Source organism: Ursus arctos, unplaced genomic scaffold, assembly GCF_023065955.2.
Source record: "Ursus arctos isolate Adak ecotype North America unplaced genomic scaffold, UrsArc2.0 scaffold_25, whole genome shotgun sequence".
In the NCBI taxonomy this organism is placed as follows: Eukaryota; Metazoa; Chordata; class Mammalia; order Carnivora; family Ursidae; genus Ursus; species Ursus arctos.
Window position 1 is genome coordinate 11,073,680 of NW_026622930.1, and position 19,406 is coordinate 11,093,085.

At 54.9% G+C, this 19,406-nt stretch overlaps 1 protein-coding gene across 4 annotated transcripts in view; it reads left to right on the top strand.

The window, feature by feature from the left end:
• The window catches only part of ITPK1 (inositol-tetrakisphosphate 1-kinase), a 169,795-nt gene that overhangs the window by 136,537 nt on the left and 13,852 nt on the right, over positions 1–19,406 (top strand). For 3 of the 4 annotated variants that reach the window (XM_026515415.3, XM_026515418.3, XM_057318549.1), the window contains 3 exons: positions 13,096–13,194; positions 13,581–13,621; positions 17,205–17,370. In XM_026515415.3, the coding sequence (XP_026371200.1) occupies positions 13,096–13,194; positions 13,581–13,621; positions 17,205–17,370 (306 nt within the window). Of the gene's footprint in view, positions 1–11,819; positions 12,279–13,095; positions 13,195–13,580; positions 13,622–17,204; positions 17,371–19,406 lie in introns of those variants that run through there. The other variant, XM_057318550.1, reaches the window with a different exon arrangement.

The following is a 19,406-nucleotide window of genomic DNA, read 5'->3' on the forward strand; positions in this document are numbered from 1 at the left end:
CTTATTCAGTCCTCACAGTGTGTGTGGCCACTGCTGGTGTTATCCCCATCTTGCAGATGTGGAAACAGGCACGGAGAAGTGGCCTGGGTTGAGACAGTGGACCTAGGATTAGAACCCAGGCCCTTGGCCCACGACTGCCTCTACCCCTAGCCTCCGAGGAGCTGTGCGGGTGAGGAACCGCCTCTCCTGGGGCCGACCCGAAGCCCCAGCAGATTCCCAGGTGGTTTCCATGAGTCAGGCTCCCCAGTCCCCACATCCCCAGGGCACGGAGGCTTTGAGGGCTGCCATGGTCTTAAACAAAACAAAACATTGTATTTTACTTTCATCTCCTCTGAGGCTGTGAATGAGTCTGAAGATACTCGCTGCTGTCCAATTGTTTCCACCCCTTTGAAGCCCAACACAAATCCCCCCAGCAAATCCAAGGGGCCCTGGGGCTGCAGGGAGGAGTGAGTCACCTGCCCTAAACGGAATGCAGAATGAACTGTGGAAGTAGGTGTTCAGGGACAGAGGGGACAGGGCAAGGGACAGTTCGTAGGTATAACTGGAGGGTGTCAGGAACAAGGAACAGCAGATTCTGACTTCCCCGATGCCGGGGCGGCGGGGTGGTTGGAGATGCAGGCAGTGAGAATGCCTTAGGAGAGGACTTGCCCAGGAGAGCAAGGAGGTGAGGACCAAGCACTGCCGTGGGGCGGGGGGGGGAGCACACACAGGTTACTAAGATGGTGCTGGAGCCCTTCCTAGCTGGGCAGGGTGGATGGGACATTATGCTCTGGAGCAGGGAGTAGGGAGTCGGGCCGAGGACTGGGAATGCCTTCCGCAGGCCCAGGCCCGGCTCCAGATCAGAGACCAGCGCCCTGCTTCCGTTTCCTCTCATCTGCGGGCTGTCTTCTGGGCCCTTCCTGGCCTCCTGACCCAGGCCTATGGCGGCTTTCCCACCCCCACGCACCTGTGACTTGATGCTTCCACATTACAGGGTGGCTGCCGTCATCATGAGCTGAAGAGCCATTTGGGTTCCCATCAGAGCTGTCGTCAGGCTGAAACTTCTTTAGCCAGAATGCTCAGAACATCTTTCCCTGTCTAGGACTCAGGAGCACATGGCCCCTGGCCTCTAACAGCTTAATGTCAGAGGGAAGGTGACTTTGGACAACCAGATGCTAAATGGGTCATAAACACTGGCACCTGTAGGTTGCAGGCCAGGCTCTCAGGGCTTTCCCCGTTCGAGTCCTGTGCCAGTCATCAGGGCTGTCCCAGACCAGCAGCGCCACGTGGCAGCCGCTCGGGGAGTTGCAGGCCACCCCCTTACCCTGTGTTGGCCCCGAGCTTCCCCTTCTCGTTTGTTTCCAGTGCTCACAGCTCACTTTCATTCTGTCTCCCAGTTCATCCCACACACATGCACTTGCCAGAGAGATGTTTCTTACTGCCGCCTACCGCCTCTGAGCAGTGTGGACTGGGGGAAGTCTGGATCCTGACCCCACGGGATGTACTGCCTGCTTGCTGAGTCAAAACCCAAACGTGGGGGAAATTGAACAGGGTATGAGAGAGGAGCAGTCAGACAAGGTAGCAGGGCAGGACAGAGAGGGTGCCAGAGCAAGCATGGCTGCCTGTGGAAGGTTCTGGGTGAGGCGGTGCAAGATCCTTTGTTCTGGAGAGCCTAGAGGAACTGCATGAGTGGTGGGAGGAGGGGCGTCCCAGATGTGTGTGGGGGGATGGTGAGGCCTCTGTGTGGAGCCAGGGTTTGGCTGGGAAGGATCTTGGGTTCTGTGTTCCGGGGGGAGTCGGGAGATACATAGTTTGCTGGAGTTGTCACAACGAAGCACCACAGACCAGGCGGCCTTAACAACAGACGTTTACTGCTTCATGCTTCTGGACGCTTGAAGTCTAGGATCGAGGTGTTGGCAGGGCTGGTTTCTCCGGAGGCCTGTCTACTTGGCTTGCAGATGGCTGCCTTCTCCCGGGTCCTCACGTGGTCTTCCCTCTGTGCCTGTCTGGGTCCTAGTGTCTTCTGAGAAGGACACCGGTCAGATTGGATCAGGGCCCACCCATAGGACCTCATTTTAACTTTATCACTTCTTTAAAGGCCCTGTCTCTGAATACAGTCACATCCTAAGTAACTGGGGGTTGGGACTTCAGCATGTGAATTTGGGGGGAACACAGTCCAGCCCGTAACAGGAAGGTTAAGCAGGGTCAGGTTGCAGAAGCCTGGAAGGGCTTTGGACTTCGACCTGAGTCAGCCACGGCCAATTCTTGAGCTGAGAGCAGCCTCACTATGTAGGTGAGGGCTTTAGAAAGATGATCCAGGATCTAATACTGACGTGTGGTTTGGGTTAGACGGTGAATAAGGTGGTCAAGACCCCAGAAATCCATGGTGTGTGGGTAGAGCGGATGCTGTGGGGGAGAAGATGGTTATGGGGTGAGGATACCAAGAAGGAGGTTCCTGGATGCCCAGACTCCAGGCCACAGCATTTGTTTGGTCAGTGTCCCAGGAGGACTGGCTGAGCCCGCTGAGCCCCCCATACCCTGGGGCGGAGCTGCTGGTGGGCAGGTGGATGGTGGAGCCTCCCCTGTCAGAGAGAGAGGTCTTGCAGAGGTGCCCCAGGGAGGGTGGTATGTCCACAGAAATAGGGCTAACTGTGGTTCTCAAGTGTTTCCAAATGCCCTTCATGGACATGGCCTCACCAAGTCTCCATAATAGCTCTGGGAGGTGGGCAGCATTGCTGTCCATTTTACAGATGAGAGAAAGGATCAGAGAGGATCAGTGGCTTGGCACGGTTGCAGGGACTGGGCTGGCTCTCGGCTGCAGAGTGGATGCTCATTATCGCTGCCGCATTTTGCTTTCTGGGCTGTCATTTGTGGTGATGCCACCTCCAGGTAGTCTTCCATGACTCCCCTGGCCTTGGGTGTCATGGTGGACATGTCTGGGAGTATGTATTTGGCAATTGACTGGCCTCTACTTCCCCAACACACCCCACTTCTGCCACTTACACTTGGTGATCTGGGATTTAGCCATATCAGCCAGTTTATTTGTTGTTCAATAAAAAAGGTCTGATGCAACTGTAGAAAAGTATAAACGTATATTCTGTATTTACGGACCATTTCATGACTTAAAATGTGTTTTCTGAATGTGGGGGCAGGGGAACAGCCCTGTGAGGTAGGTACTCTTGTCCTCATTTTCCAGTGAGGACACTGAGGCAGAGAGGTAAGGTTACTCGGCCAGAGGCACACAGCTCATGTGAGGTGGAGCTGGGATTCAAACCCAGGTAGCTGCTGTCCCCTGCAGACCATCCAGGGGCGCCCAGTCTGGGCAGAGGCCAGCACATCATTAGCTGCCAAGATGAGGTGAGCCAGCGGGAGGGACCTTTTCCTGGATGCGCAGGAAGGTGGCCTGACAAGGCTTGGAGGACAGGTGGGAGTCCTCAGGCCAAGAAGGGGCTAGAAGGAAGAGCTTGGCAAGCTGAGGGATGAGCATGTGTGAGGCTCCCAGCCTGCACTGGTTTTCCCTCAGGTCTCAGGAGATTGCGTGGGAACGTGGATCCTGCTGCCCCTGCCTCTTGTCCTGTGCCTGCTTTGTCACTGAGACTCCTGTGTCAGACCGCTTCCTGCCCTGGGACAGGCCCCTGGGAGTGGGGAATGGCCCAGGAAGGCAGGACAGGACCCAGCTCTGGGAGGCAGCGTCTCGGGCTGCTGTGCAGGGTCCCTGGCCCAGAGGCTGCTGGCCCCGTGGGAACTGCATTTTGATAAAGGCCACTCCACTTGTGCCGGGAGCAGTGGGAGCCCAGGCCATTGTCTGCTTCATTCCCTCATCCACTCATTTGTTGGGGGGTGGGCCATGAACACAATGGAGAAGGTCCCTGCCCTCCCAGAGCATGCATTCTGCCTGAAAGGCGGACCCGCGTCCATGCAGCAGCTCTGGCTAAGGCGAGAGGGTGTGTATAGGTGGAAACTACCTGCCTTCCCCAGGGTCCACTGGCATGGCCTCCTCCCGTGGAGCCCTCTTGGTCTTTCCAGGATGCAGCTAGAAGTCCGCCCTCCTGAACCACGTGCTTCCTAGCACCCGGCCTGGGATGCTGCTCCCACAGGGCTGGGGAGCCCCGGTCTGCTGGCTGGTACTCTTGAGTCACATGCTCTCTCCTGGCCTTGCCTCCAGCATGCATGGGGTCGGAATGCTTCTGTGGTCTCTGCTTCTGTCCCCATCTAGAGCCAGGGGCGGCCAGGGGCCCCGTGCCACTGCCTGGCTCATGGTGACCCCTGGGCGCAGAGCCTCCCTTGCTGAGTGAGGAGGGTGTGAATGGATGGCAGTACCAGGCCCTTGCTGCCCCTGAGGGGGGCTGGCTTCTTTATCTGGCCTTGTGCAGGTCCCGTGGCACTTTTTCCTTGTCCTCGGTTCTCACTGCAATGCCAGCATGTAGATGGGGCTGGCTCAGTAGGACTCCCATTCTGTCGGTCAGGAGCCCAGGGCCCAGGGGAGCTGCGGGCATCACTCACTGGTCTCCAGCCCCCAGTCCAGAGCTTTTGCTAAAAGTGACTCCCCATGCCAGCCTCGCTGTCTTCATGCCTCCCTCACTGTTCCGGGTGGCCCGCTGGCCCCAGAGTGACCGTATGTGCAGCGATGGGATTGTTCCCCATGTCACCCATTGTCCTCCTTCCTGAAAGGACTGCCCTGGTTTCTGAACGTGGGACTACCCAGGACTGAGAAGGCATGGTCAGGACCGTCCACTGCAAGTGCCTCAGCGAAGTCTTGCAGTCCTTTTGGGAAACAGCACAGCATGGTGCCATGCGGCAAGAACCCTAGAAACGTCGATTCCCACGGGCCCCGAAAGTCACTTCTGGGAATTCAGCCCATGGATGTGATTTGTCACAAGCACAAAGCCTTATGCACAAGGGATGGTCATCGATCCCTAGTCTGATGGAGAATTGGCGCAAACGTAAACGCCTGACTCCAGGAGAAACGTCACCGGTCCAATAACCAGGATACGCGAGATCTCGGGAAGATCCTGCCGGCAGGTGTTCGGTAATGCTGGGATTCAAGCAGCAAGTCCAGTCACAATCGTCGCAAAGTAGGCAAAGAGAATGCCTGTGCAGGCCAAGTCCTTCAGAGAGTGAAAGGCCAGGCCTAGCAGGGATGTATGTGACCGCTTGCTTGTTTTCGAGTGGAACGAGCCGAGGTGGAGGGGTGTGACCACGTGGTGGTACGAGGCCTGCGTGGCAGGCGAGGCCTGGAACATGGTCTTCGCTCCCAGACACGCTGACCACATGCCCTGCATTTGTCCAGATGGGGCCCCAGTGCCCGAGGAGACAGCCGTGTACATTAGGCGGCATTGACCCCTTCGCTCAACAGGTCAGATTGTGCACTCAGCAAGTGTTTGTTGGGGACCTACTGTGTGCCAGGCAGTGTCCTAGGCACTGGCCTACAGCCGTGAACAAAACCCAGGTTCTCCCACCTGCCTTCACGGAACTGACGTTCTAGAGGGAGATGAGCCAGCAGATGGAATATGTGCTTCTCCTGGCACGTTCCCGTGATGTCGTCCCGCTGCTCAGGACCCCGCAGCAGGTTCTTGGCCACCTGGGTCCCCTCCATGGTCTGTCTTCTGTCTCTTCTCCCCTCCGCCCAGCCCTGACTCCTGGGTGGTGTTCACTGCTGGGGCCCTGCCCGTCGCAGAGGCTTCAGAGCATTCCAACCCTGCGTGTCCCCAGGGACTGCCCCTGCCCCTGGGTCATCTTTTCATCAGATATTGTCTGGGTGAAGAAATGAAGTTTGTTCAAGAGAAGGGAACTGAGGCAGGATCCTAGTACAGCTGTGCTCCCCCCACCCCCCAACCAGTGCCCTGCCAGGGGATCTCAGCCATGTGAGGATGGCCTGCTCTGCCAGCACCACGCGGGGCGCACAAGAAAGTAAGTGAGGATGGGGCCTGGCACTCGACACGTCCCAGGAAGCTGGACATGACCAGTGGCCAAGATGCAGCATCTGCCTGCTCTCCGGTGGGTGTCCCCAGCCGGCTTGGCCAGTGCAGGGTACCTGTTATGTACCAGGCCTCCCAGCTACTGTCCAGGGAGACATCGCTCCTGTTTTACAGACGGGGAAAGTAAGGCCCAGCAGAGTTTGGTCACTTGCCAAAGGTTACAGCTGATGAGTAATTTACTCCAGGTTCAAAGGCTTCAGAGTGCCATCTCTCTTTGTCCCGCACCCCTAGTTGTCCACTTGTATCCACCTGTTTGTCTTTGGTCTTTTGTCTTCTGGGTAGCTCTCCAGCAGCTGCCTCTAGTCAGATAAGGGCGTGACCCCCTGGCAGAGTGGAGTAGGGTGTGACTTGAGACGCCTGGGTTCCCCCCCTCGGCCTGCCAGTAACTCGCATGTGGTCGTGAACTGTTCCCCTTCCCTCTTTGGACGTGTGGACGCATGGTTGGGACTTGCTCATCTCCGAGGGTCCCCAGCTTCCCATTCTGTGATGCGGGCGGCCGGGAGGGAAGACACGGGCGGGCCTTCGGTTTCCCAGGGGCTAAGGTTTCAGCTCCTCGCAGAACACAGCCCACTAGCCGACTAAAAAAAGCCTCTTTCCAACTCCCATCCAGAAATAAAGGCGGTAGATAAATAAGCAACAGTAGCCTTTTTCTGGGAACCAGAAATAGCTTCCCGGGCTCCTAGTGCTGACTTAGAGAAAGACTCTTCATTCTGTCTTTCCTGGGGGGTGGAGCTGCAGGCGATGTTGTGAGTTTCCCACGGCTGAGCTGCTGGAACCTCTGTCGCCACTGTCCCTTGTGCGGCGGGGCCGGTGTGTCTGTGGCCACCACGGCACTGGCTCTGCTGCCACGGGGACCTGGTTCCTTCCCCGGCCCTCCCACCAGCCAGGTGGCCTCGGGGTGTGGGAGCTAGATGGGTGTCCGCGTCCTCCTCTCCGAGGCTGGGGCCAGGTTGTGCAGAAGCAGCAGCGTGTCCCTAAGTGAGCCTTGGCATGGTCTGTTCCCTCTACTGGGAGCACGCGGACCCCATATGCACAGCCTTCGCCACCCGCTCGCCCTCCGCTGTGTTTGCTCAGCGAGACGCTCCTGACCTTACTCCCTGCTCTGCTCACCCCGCCAGCACCTTCTGGCTGTACGGTTTACTCATCAGTCTGGTTTGTTGTTCGGGAACATAAGCTCCATGAGGGCAGGCTGTCTGTTGGGAAGTGCCCTATCTCTGGCTCAACATTTTTTTTTCTTTTGCCATTGGTGGTGAATGGTTATTGAAACCAAAATAGGAACAGTAGTCATTTCTAATTTACTGTGATTTCACAGGCAGGCAGGATGGTTTTGGCTACAAGTAGCCAGAAAGTGGTTCAAGAAGTTAAGACTTCATGGGGCGCCTGGGTGGCTCAGTCATTAAGCATCTGCCTTCGGCTCAGGGCCTGATCCCAGGGTCCTGGGATCGAGCCCCGCACTGGGCTCCCTACTCCGCTGGAGCCTGCTTCTTCCTCTCCCACTCCCCCTGCTTGTGTTCCCTCTCTCGCTGTCTCTCTGTCAAATAAATAAATAAAATCTTAAAAAAAAAAAAAAAAGTTAAGACTTCATGGTCTACTGTTCCTGAGTCCAGAGTGGGGCAGGCCTGGGGCACGGAGCAGCGGTGGCCCAATGAGGGACAGGGGTCCCTTCCTACCTCTGCCGTGCAGGCTCGGGACCTCCTTCACCCAGTGCTGGCCTCTTGGTGGTGACTGAGCTTCAGCTGTGGGTCCTTTCATGCCAGTGTGATGGGACCAGTCTCTGTCCCGGACCCTGCCCTGGAGCGACAGTGGGGTAGCAGCCGGTGGAGCCTGCTGCTCAGGGTGTGGTCAGCAGGCTCCAGGTTAGGAGGAAGGAGGAAGATGGTGACGGTGTGCACATGCCCCTCTTCTTGGTGCACTTGGTTCTTTGCCACCTTGGTTCTGTGTTGGGCCCCGCCTCATCCCAGAGCCTGGGGTTGCAGGAAGCTGGGGTGTCTGACTTCGTGCTGGATGTGGCCCATTCATTGGAAATGTCTCATCCCTGCTTTTCACCTGGACCCCAAGCATCTCTGGGGGAAGCACTCGCCTTGTCCTTGTCTGACTGTGCCCTGGACGGGCGTGGAGCAAGGGACAGGACTGCAGGCTTGAAGGCGACACCGTGCCTGAAGCATTTGTTCAGCCCTGTGCCTGCAGAGAGCGAGCACTTGAGGGATGACAGCTGTTGCTGGGGGATCTTTCTTTCTTTCTTTCTTTCTTTCTAATTTATATAATTCACATGCCATAAAATCCACCTTTTTGAAGTACACATGCAGTTCAGTAGCTTTGAATGTATTCCCAAAATTGCACAAGCAACACTGCCGTCTAAGTCCAGAACATTTTCATCACCCCAGAAAGAAATGTACCCATTTGTAGTCCATCCTCATCCCCCCGCCCGCCGTCCCCCAGCCCCTGGCAACCAGTCTCCTGTTTCTCTGGGTTTGCCTATTCCGGACATTTCATATAAGTGAAGTTCTGATATGTGGCTTTTGTGACTGGCTTCCTTCGCTTCCCTTAGCGTTCCGATTTCAAGGTCACGTTGTAGCGTGGGCCATTCCTTTTTCTGGCTGAAGGATACTCTGTTGAATGGGCACATCACATTTTGTTTACCCACTCATCAGGGGATGGGCATTTGGGTTGTTGCCACTTTTTGGCTCTTACGAATAATGCTGCCGTGGACATTCCTGGGCAGGTTTTTACGTTGACATATGTTTCCATTCCCTTGGTTATGTATCTAGGAGTGGAATTACTAGGTCCTACTGTAACTCTGTGTGTAACTGTTGGAGGAACTGCCAGACTGTTTCCCAGAGCAGCAGCACCATTTTACTTTCCCACCAGCAATGTCAGTACTCGTTACTTTTTGTCTTTTTGATCATAGCCATTCTCAGTAGATATGAAACAATATCTCATTGTGGTTTTGATGTGCATTTCCCTTATGGCTAATGATGTTGAGCATCTTTTCATTTGGGCCATTTGTAGGTCTTATTTGGAGAACTGTCCATTCCAGTCCTTTGCCCAGGAATGCCTGGGTGGTTCCATCAGTTAAGTGTCTGCCTTCAGCTTGGTTCATGATCCCGGGGTCCTGGGATCGAGTCCCACATTGGGCTCCCTGTTCAGCGGGGAGCCTGCTTCTCCCTCTGCCTGCCGCTCCCCCTGCTTGTGCTCGCTCTCTGTCTGACAAATAAATAAATAAAATGTTAAAAAAAGCACACACCAGAAAACCCCCAAATTGTTTGCCTATTTTAAATTTGGGTTGTCTTTTTCTTGTTTGTTAATAGTTCTTCACATGTTTTGGGTACTAGACTGTTATCAGATGTATGATTTGCAAATGTTTCCCCATTCTGTGGGTGGTTTTTTCACTTTCTTGATAGTGTCCTCTGAAGTACAACAGTTTTTAATTTTGTTGATATCAGATTTATCTATTTTTACTTTGGTTTCTTGTGCTTTTAGTGTCTAAGAAACTTACCTGACCCAAGGTCATGAAGATTTACACCCATGTTGTCCTCTAAGTGTTCTGTTTTTTAGATCTTTTATTTAGATCATGATCCATTTTGAATCAGTTCTTGTGTATGGTGTGAGGTAGGGTGCCAGCTTCATTCTTTCACACATGGATGTCCAGTTTTCCTACCACCATTTGTTGAAAAGACTGTTGTTCGTCCCTTGAATTGTCTTGGCACCCTGGTAGACAGTCAGTTGACTCCAGATGTCTGGATCTCTTTCTGGTCTCTCAGTTGTATTCCATTGATCTGTAGGTCTGTTTTTGTACCACTACCATACTGCATGGCTACTGTAGCTTTGTAGTAGGTTTTTAAATTGGGAAGTGTGAGTCTTCCAACTTTGTTCCTTTTCAAGATTGACTGTCCCGAGTTCCTTGCATTTTTACATGAATTTAAGGATTAACTTGTCAGTTTCCGCTAAAAGAAAGCTGGGATTTTGACGGTAATCGTGCTGAATCTGTAGATCACTGTGGGAGTATTACCAGCTTAATATAGTAAATGTCTTATTCATGAGCATGGGATGTCTTTCTTTTTTTTTTTTTTAAAGAGTTTTTTAATTTATTTGACAGAGATAGAGACAGCCAGCGAGAGAGGGAACACAAGCAGGGGGAGTGGGAGAGGAAGAAGCAGGCTCCTAGTGGAGGAGCCTGATGTGGGGCTCGATCCCAGAACGCCGGGATCACGCCCTGAGCCGAAGGCAGACGCTTAACCGCTGTGCCACCCAGGCGCCCGGGATGTCTTTCTGTCTATTGAAATCTTCTTGAATGTTTTTCAGCAATATTTTCAGTATTTAAGTCGTTGTTAAATTTATTTGTTTTTATTTTTTTAATGCTACTGTAAGTAGAATTATTTTTTAAATTTCATATTCAGATTATTCATTGCTAGCATATATAGAAATATAATTGTTTTCTGTGTATTGATCTTTGCAGTCTCGTTGAATTTATTTATCTTCATAGGTTTTGAGTTTGTGTGTGGGTTCCTTGGGATTTTCCGTATACAAGGTCATTTCACCTGCACATGGAGGCAGTTTTACCTCCTCTTTCCAGTCTGGAAGCTGTTTATTTCATTCTTCCAACTACCCTGGCTAGAACCTCCAGTATGGTATTGAATAGAGGTGGCAAGAGCAGACCCCCTTGTCTTGTTCCTGATCTTAAGGGGAGAGCGGCCAGTCTTTCACCCCAGTGTAGAATGTTTCTGCGGCTTTTGTAGATGCTCTTTAGCTTGAAGAAATTCCCTTCTGTTCCTGGTTTGTTGTGTGTTTTTATACTGAAGGGCATTGGATTTTGTCAAATGGTTTTTCTGAGTCTTTTGAGACGATCATCTCAGTAAAAGCTTTGTCCTTTATCCTGTTAATATGAAGTGGGCACTTCACCAGGGAGCCAGATGCCCAGGTCCGAGCCTCCCCAGCTACACCACATACTCACTGTGCAACTCTGGGCAGGGGATTTGGTCTGTAAAATGGGAGCGACCACTCCCTCATGGGGCTCTTGTGAGGGGGCTTGAGTGGCTTTGTAGTTGGTGTTGTCTGGCACATAAATCAAGTGTGGTTTACAGAGCAGGTGGCTATGGTCGGTGACACGTGGAAGTGTGGGTGGGCTAGGGGTGGGAGGGGACACTGATGGGGGCATTGCAAAGCAGATTGAAGGCCAGGCTGACGCACCAGCTCTGAAAGTCTGCCGATGGGGGGTCTGGAAGCTCTCACAGGAGGTGACCTGTTGGGCTCCAGTCGTCTCTGAATCTTCCTTTGGGAGGGGATGGGCCAGGGGTGAGGCCCAGGTGAGCACCTGTCTGCTGCAGAACCCTCCAGTTCCTGCAGGCCTCGAGTGTCACATTCTGTTGGGGCTGGGCTGCGGGGCTGTGCGTTCACAGCCACAAGCTTCCCCGCCCAGGCTCTGAGTCCAGCCTGGGGGTGCAGAAGTGGGGCCTTGTTTAGATAGTGGCTTACCACTGAGAGCCAGCACATAGCCCCACCCCACCCCCCGATTTTCCTGACTTCTCTTTTCCTGGCCTGCCCTTTAACCTGGCTCCTCATGCTGCCTCTGTCATTGACTGTCATGTGACTTTGGGCAGACTGCCTGTTGGGGCCTGTTTTGGCCTCTGTCCACAGAGACACTGTCACAGCAGTTTGAGAATTAAATGAACGCTCTGTTTGGAGGGCCCGCAGCACCGTCTGCCAGGGCTCAGCAAACACTGCCCCCAGACCACCCTCCCATGGTCCCTGAGAAGCCCTGCAACCTCTGAAATCTGCCAGCACTTCAGCGCCTCTGTGGAGTTTGGATTTTACAGGTGGGTGGGGGGAGAGAGAAAAACATTTTTCATATGCCCTGTGTAATTCTTGGCATTCGTTTTTATGAGCTCCATGAGGCTGGATCTTACCTTGGTTTAATGTCCTGACCTTCTAGCCAGCCAAGTAGCTCGAAGTTCCTGGAGACAAGCCACTTCGCTTCTTTACTTTCGATTTGTTTTCCAAGGTTTGGGGGAGGAGGGCACCTCACTGACGCTCAGCCTTTCCCGGCCCCTGTGCTCAGAAGTACAGGGTGGTCTGAGGTGAGAGGGGGCCTAGACAAGAAGCAGTAATAACGTACCAGTCATGTAATTCAGCAAAAGGGAGGGAGCATCAGAATACATTTGGTGACCCACCAATCATCTGTTTTGCCCTAACTCGGTGCCTGGCACCAGGAGTGTCCTGACAGCCAGAGCCGACTCAGCTCCCAGAGCTTTTCAGAAAAACCAGACGTGCTGAGAACCCACTGGATGGGTGCCCCTCTGACCCCGGGGACTCAGGCAAGCCAGGGTATGAGAAGGTGTTGGCAGGGAGCAGAGCTGGGGCTGGAGTGTGTCCGCAGGAGGCTGGAGAAGGGCTGTGAGCATGCTTGAGAGAGAGAGAGAGAGAGAGGGAAGGAGGGAGGGAGGGAGGGAAGGAGTCCGGAGGCCAGACCTAGCGGGCAGATGGCTGATGAGCTGTGCCCTTGAGCTAGCCAGAGGGCGAGGGCCCTGTGTCCTGAGGCTTGGCAGTGCTGGTGTAGCCTTGGGCACATGCTTTCATGTCCTCAACTTCAGCTTCCTTCTGCTAGGATTGTTTTGCAGACTGGAGAGGTGGTGCCTGCAAAGCCCTTAGCACAGAGCTAGACGCTAACCACGCAGCGTCACTCCCGCAGTTACTGTGACGCCGGTAAGGCCTATAGTAGGAGAAGTCTTTATTGAGCCAGAAAACGTTCGTAGTTCATTGAGTGAAGATTTGGGTCACCGAACAGTATCCGGTTGTGAAGTTCTTGTGCATACGTGTGCACGTGCCTCAACGAAAGGCTCACCTGCAGTAATAGTCGTATCTGTGAATGCATGTGGTTCTTTTCTTTGGTCTTCACGTTTGATACTTGTCATACGTTGGTTCTGTAATTACAGAAATGTTAATAGAAAATGTAATTAAAGAACATGCCGCTGTTATTGTCGGTGTGTGTGCGGGCGTGCTTGCGCCCTCGCTGCAGAGTTGAGGGTGTCCGCTTAGGAGGGTGGGATGCTGGGGGTGGCCCCGGGGAGGTGGGTCTGTCCGAGGAAGTGGGCCTGGGGGCAAGCGGGCGGCCTCCCAACGTGGGCTTCTTTTCTGTCCGCAGATGACAGGATCTGCTCGCCACCCTTCATGGAGCTCACGAGCCTGAGTGGAGACGACACCATGAGGCTCCTGGAGCAGAATGGCCTGGCGTTCCCCTTCAGTGTGTACCACCCCCGGGCCCCGCTGGGCAGGCTCGGCGGGCCGTGGGCTGGGTGGGGGTGGGGGGCTGTCTGTGGCTCCCTGGGATGCACGAGGGCCTGGGTGGCCAGGGAAGGCCAAGCCCTGCGTCCTGCTCCCACCTGCACAGTGGAGACGGGCCCTCAGGTGGTGTGGGCTGAAGGTGGTCTTCTGCTGGCCCGGCAGCGTCTGTCCAGACCACCCGGAGTGCAGACGCTGCCACCGTCGCGCGTGTCCCCAGCTCCCCGCTGCCCCATATCCCCACAGGCTGCAGGAGTTTCAAGAATTGCTCCCCGTGTCTGCCAGGTCAGGCCTTGTGGGGAAATCACCTCACTAATTTCTCTCTGCTTCTCTCTCCCTGCTCCATAGTTTGTAAAACCAGAGTGGCCCATGGCACCAACTCTCACGAGGTAAGTGGAAGCTTTGCCCTCTCCCCATGTCCCCGCCCCCCCCCCAGCCCTGTCCCCCTGTCTTTCCAGCTCGCGGTGTCTGTCTGCGAGCCCGCAGGAGTCTGTGTGCTGGATCCCACCCCTGCTGCTCATGCTCCCGTCCTGCTCCTGCTTGTGGCTCTGTACACCATGCCCAGCTTCTGCCCATGCCTGTCCTGTCCCCAAGGGTGGGAAATGTGTGCCAGGGATCTGCCTGCCCCCCTCTGAGCCCTTGCAGCCATATTCCAATTTGACCTGTCCGACTGTGCGACCTCTGGCTTGGCAGTGTTGATCACTCCCTGGGTGCCCGCTTTGTGCCAGGCACGGCACTGGGCCCCTCTGCGTGTTGTGGACTGGAACGGTGCACTCACCGCCCCCACACACCTGCTGGCCCCGCTGAATTTAGAAGGGGGCAAGAGAGGCAAGGACACTCTACTTGCTGGTGTGTGGTGGTTCCTCCAGCCTCTGGGTCATTCCTTTATTCCCCCGTGGGTGTTCCCAGCCCCGCTCAGTGCCAGGGCAAGAATGCATAAGAAGAGCATCTGCCCCATTGGTAGAGACCGAGTCCCAGACACACGCAGCACCAGTGAGATGGTGCAGGACCATAGCGGGGGCGGCCTTCTGGGGGTAAGAGGACCAGATGGCCAGACAGGCACCCCGTTGGGTCTCGGTTGCCCTTGTCCTTGGAACCACACCCAGGACATGGCCCTCAGGGCTTCACCTCACCCTCTCCCCCATCATCTGTGTTTCATACCCTCAGGGGCACAGCCCAGCCTGGGGGCCTTCCTGTTACGGACTTGGGAGGACGTCCTAGGCAGTAGACACGTGACCCATCCGGAGGACCCTGTGGGGAGAGCCTGACCTTGGGCCGCCTCACAGTCAGAAATAGTCCCCAGAACCTTAGGACAAAACATGGGCAGCCCCGCCGCAATGCCCTGTAGATTTCTGGGGTGCTCTTTATCCCTGGCAGATGTTTATGGGGAAACATTACGAACAGACAGCAGTGGTGTGATACAGCACATGGGTGATGGGAGCTGCGGGGGCAGGAATGCGGGGGCAGCGCCTGGAAGTCGTGGCCTGCTGCAAAGGCCAGCTGTCTGCTAGGGTTGTGGAGCCGTCCCTGTCTGGGCCTGCCTGGGCTCCGGGCCAGGGATGTGCTCCCTGCCAAGCCCTGGGAGGGATCAGGAGCGCTTCAGAGCAGCCAGAGCCCTGTCGCCAGAGCCCACGTTCCCGTCGCTGGCACCAGCCAGCCTTCCACCTGCCCCTTTCACGAGCACCTGGTCCCTCTGTGGGTCAGCGCCTTGCGGTTTTCTGAATGGCAGGGTGGCTCTCGTCACTGTTAGCAGCGTGGTTAGACCGTCCTGATGCAGAAAAGCTCAGCCTGCAGGAGAGGAGCCGCTTCTCTCTTCATGAGAGATTCTGGAATCATGTAGGCCTGGGAGCAGGTCTGGCTCTGTGCACTGCCGGCTGTGTGACTTGGGGCAGATCACCCAGCCTCTCTGAGTGTCCGTCCGCACTTGTAAGTGGGGATCTGATGATGGTTCTGGAGGAGGAGGGACTTGCCGCGCGTGCTGCCGTGGGCCTGGCACAGAAAGCCTTGGGTGCGCTGCGAGGGAGCCAGTTACGGAGCCTGCTGGGTCACCGCAGCAGCGGCGGGGGGTCCGGATCCAAGTAAGCTCCCTCCTTGGCAGGAGTCTCGACCCTCACGTATGGAGTCAGTGCGTTCGGGGGGGGCTTTCGTCCCTTAGTCTAGCTGTCGGGGTCTGGCAAAATGTACACGTGGTGCATCGCTGTCTCCCCCAGCCCCCGCTCCCCCGACCCACAGCAGGCTGTTTCAGGGAGGGGCTCCTCTTCTCCTGAGTGGGGGGATTGGCATCTGGAGGCCCCCAGGGAGTTTGTGTGTGCTGTGGGCCACCTGCCCCCTGGAGGCTTTCGGGTCAGAGGGAGGCCCCCTCAGGTGGGGTGCCCTCCACGGCATGAGTCTGCAGGTTGGGGGGCAAGGTTCCTCGCCTGTCCAGGGTGCCGGGATGTTGAGCGCAGCCAGGATAGAGGGACAGCTCTGTGGACATGATTGGCTTTAAACAGGAAAGCAAGGCTTTCTGATTGGGGTCCTTGCCTGTACTGCGGACTCCCTGCGCCCTGCCTCTGAGTCCCCCAGCCCCAAGCTTGATGAAAACCAACTAGTTTTGCCAAACTACTCTGTCTTCATTGTATGTTCACAGGGTTTTTTTGTTTTGTTTTTAAGCCAGTGCAAGCATACTGATTTGCTCAGAGTGAAATTACCACCCCCCGTTCTGTTACACCACTGAGCCGGAAGCCCCAAGCACCCCGGAAGCTCTCCTGTGGTCGTGACCATTGCTGTTTTACAAGTGGGGAAAATGGAGCACGGAGCAAGTTGCCCAGCTGTGCTCTGGCAGCCGGGTGCTGGAGCTAGGACTTAAACCCGTGTCTGGCTCCAGAGCGCCCCATGTTCTTTCCCTTCTTCGGCGGAAGGCTAAGGAGACGGTCCGTGCGGCGCGTGCACACCCATGCACGCGGTACACGCACGTCCTGTTTCCCCGTGTGGCCTGGATCTCTACTCCTGCCCTGCGCGGCTCAGTACCAGGAACGTTGGGGTGGCGCTCTGTGACCGTGGATGTCGGGGGGCAGCCAGTGCAGGCGGCCAGCTGTCCACGCTCCGTCATTCCTGCCCCGAGTCCCAGGCGTCTGGTGGCTCCTTCCTGGGGCCTGTGGGCTGCGAGGGATTAGCCATGGCCCCAGCACCAGCAGCTGACACAGCCAAAGTTCTCCAGCTGCCCCTCTGCTCTTCCTACTTTAGTGGCCTACCAGATCCTTCTGGGCAGACCTTTGTCCCCAGAGACTCGGGGACTGGGAGCAGCATGTTCTCATCCCTCAAGCCATCCGTGTAGCTTACTCTGTGTGTCAGAGGCCGAGGCTGCATGCTGGGCAGACCCAGTCCCATCCTGGGCTCTGTCACTTTCCAACAAGCCACTGAGCTGCTTAGGGCCTCCGATTCCTCATCTGTAAAAGGTGCGTGAGAGTAGTGCCCTCCTCAGACGTGCATTGTGAGGACAGCACCAGGTGACTCACATAAAGCAGTCAGAACAGGACTGAGTGCTTGACCAGATGCAGCCCTTGTCGACGTACAGATTTTGACCCAAAGCCTCCCAACTCCCGATCCGTTGCCTTGCACTTCCTGCCTCACCTGGATCTTTGTGGAGGAACCTCCAAGGAGGTCATAAAGATTGAGTACTATACAACTGGGTGTCCCATTTCTTGGATTACAGTGTGAATAGTGGAGTTGTGCAGTGCACAGCCAGCTCAACCATACAGGGAGAGCCCGATGATGCAGGATTTCTAAACCCCCACAGTAGGAGCGAATTGATCCCCAGGTGTTCTTCTCCAGGGTCACTCCACTCACCCTGGCTAGAGATTCTTCATGGAGAGTCCTCCGTTCACAGGGATGGTCCTTGGTGGCCGAGCTCTGGACCAGTAACGTGCCCCTGTGTCCAAGACTGAGCAGGTAGTGGACCGTGACAGAGCCCTTGGCCCCCTATCTCCACAGATGGCCATCGTGTTCAACCAGGAGGGCCTGAGTGCCATCCAGCCGCCCTGCGTGGTCCAGAACTTCATCAACCACAATGCCGTCCTGTACAAGGTGTTTGTGGTGGGCGAGTCCTACACTGTGGTCCAGAGGCCCTCGCTGAAGAACTTCTCTGCGGGCACGTCAGGTAACCAAGCTTCCCACCGTCTTGGGGGCCCAGCTGGGACCGGGCATGAGCCGTCGGTCCTGCAGCACTTCCCCTGCTACCCTATGTTCTTTTGGAGGGAGGCAGGGATGGGCTGAGCTGAAGGTTGAAGGAGTTGCGTGCAGTGGGTGAGGAGGTCTTGGGGAACACGGTGCAACCCCATCCCACCAGCTCATTGTAGGGGCTCCATCCATTGGAAGCTCCTGGAAGCGTCTGAAAGCTTTCCGGCAGGTATATGTGGGCACAGTCACCTCCCCCCCTTCCCTGTGACCCCCCTGGCAGGGATGAGGACCGAGTCCGAGTGTTTGGATCCTGAGTGTCCCTCAGGTGTCACAGAGTGGCAGGATCTGCAGGGAGCTGCCATCGTTGGAGGCTGACGGGCTCCACAAGCGCAACTTTTTTTTTAGCTGTTTTCCTGACACCAGGTGACCCTTGGCCCTTTCAGAAACGGGCACTAAGATAAGGATTTGCTGGTGTTGGGACTGCTCAAAAGAATGTTCTGGGGGTTCTGAAGGCATCTCTAAGGCAAGTTCCAGAAACCTTTGGAACAGAGTAACCTCATCTTTGAAATAAGCAGAGCTTGCTAAGAGGACCCCTTGGAGGATATTTGATTGTCCTCATGTGGTTTGCTCAAACACGCCATACATTTATCTCTGCAAGGGAAACCCGCCATCGCCAGATGCATTCAAATACCGGGCTATTTTGTCTCCCATCTGAGCAAACAGATGTGTCTTCTTAAAGTTTCTCCTGCTGGAATTCCCTGTCACCATCCGCTCCTGGTGGCTTCAAGCCACTCCTCTTGAATGAAGTTCAGCTGTTCTTGTCTTCCTTTCTCAGCTGTTCTTCGCTGGATGGGTTTTTTCTTACCATTAACACAGAGCAGATACTTTAGAAATGTGCATTGATTCTTCACTTCCTTTCTGGGTGTAGGCAGCCTCGAGTCTCGAGGCTGCATTGTCAGGGTTTGGGACATCCCCATTGTCACCCTGGTCCCAGCCCCTGCACACTGGGATGATGGAATGATCTGGGGGTGAGAGGACCACGGTCTGGGGCCACATACAAAAAATGTGACCATATACCAGCAAGAGGCATTCTTAGAAATTTGTGGGCTGGAAGAGACTTGTTTTTTTGGGTTTTTTTAAGTAGGCTGTATGTCCAACATGGAGCCCAACTTGGGGCTTGAACGTACAACCTTGTGATCAAGACCTGAGCTGAGATCAAGAGCCAGATGCTTAACCGAGAGCCACCCAGGCTCCCCAAGAGACTATTTTTTTTTTTTAAATCCTGTATTATTTTCCTGATTTTTAAAAAATATGTGCTTTAAGTCTGTGGAAAATGTATTAAGAGTGGTATACCTTACGTAGCTTGCTTTCCCTTCCTTCCTTCCTTCCTTCCTTCCTTCCTTCCTTCCTTCCTTCCTTCCTTCCTTCCTTCCTTTTTTTCTTTACCAAAATCCCTCTACATATAAAAGAAATTTATTGCCAGGTTTTCTTCCTTTGCAGACAAAAAGTATCCCTTTCTTTCCTCCTTTTCCTCCTGGTTGCAGAGTGCTGGGCCAGCTTCTGTCTCAGCACTGGGAGCCCTTAGCCGCAGGGTGCAGGCTCTGTGTCCTGTGTCTTGAGGATGAGGGCTCTGTATATGTGTGTCTTCTGACCACTTCTAACGTGCCAGTTTTCCATAAAATGTTGGCTGGGGCCAAATCAACGAGTAGATAAGCACACAGAGCTAATGCCAAAATGTTTATTGTGCTTAGACAAGCCGAGTAACTTTCAGCGTGTCCGTCTGTCCATCCGCAGAGCTGGTTTCATGTCTGCAGCCTTCGGGGCTTCGTGCCAGGGAGCTGGTGTGGGTTCTGTCCTCTTGATACACATGTTCTTTCCAGATCAGAAGCCTAACTCGACAGCAGCCCTTTACGCTGGACCAATTGAACGGGGGGCTTTGGGGCTCTGGCCTCTCTCCAGGCCTCACCCTGGCTTTCTGGTTCTCGCCGTCCAGGGCGGCAGGCCTGCAGCTTCCCC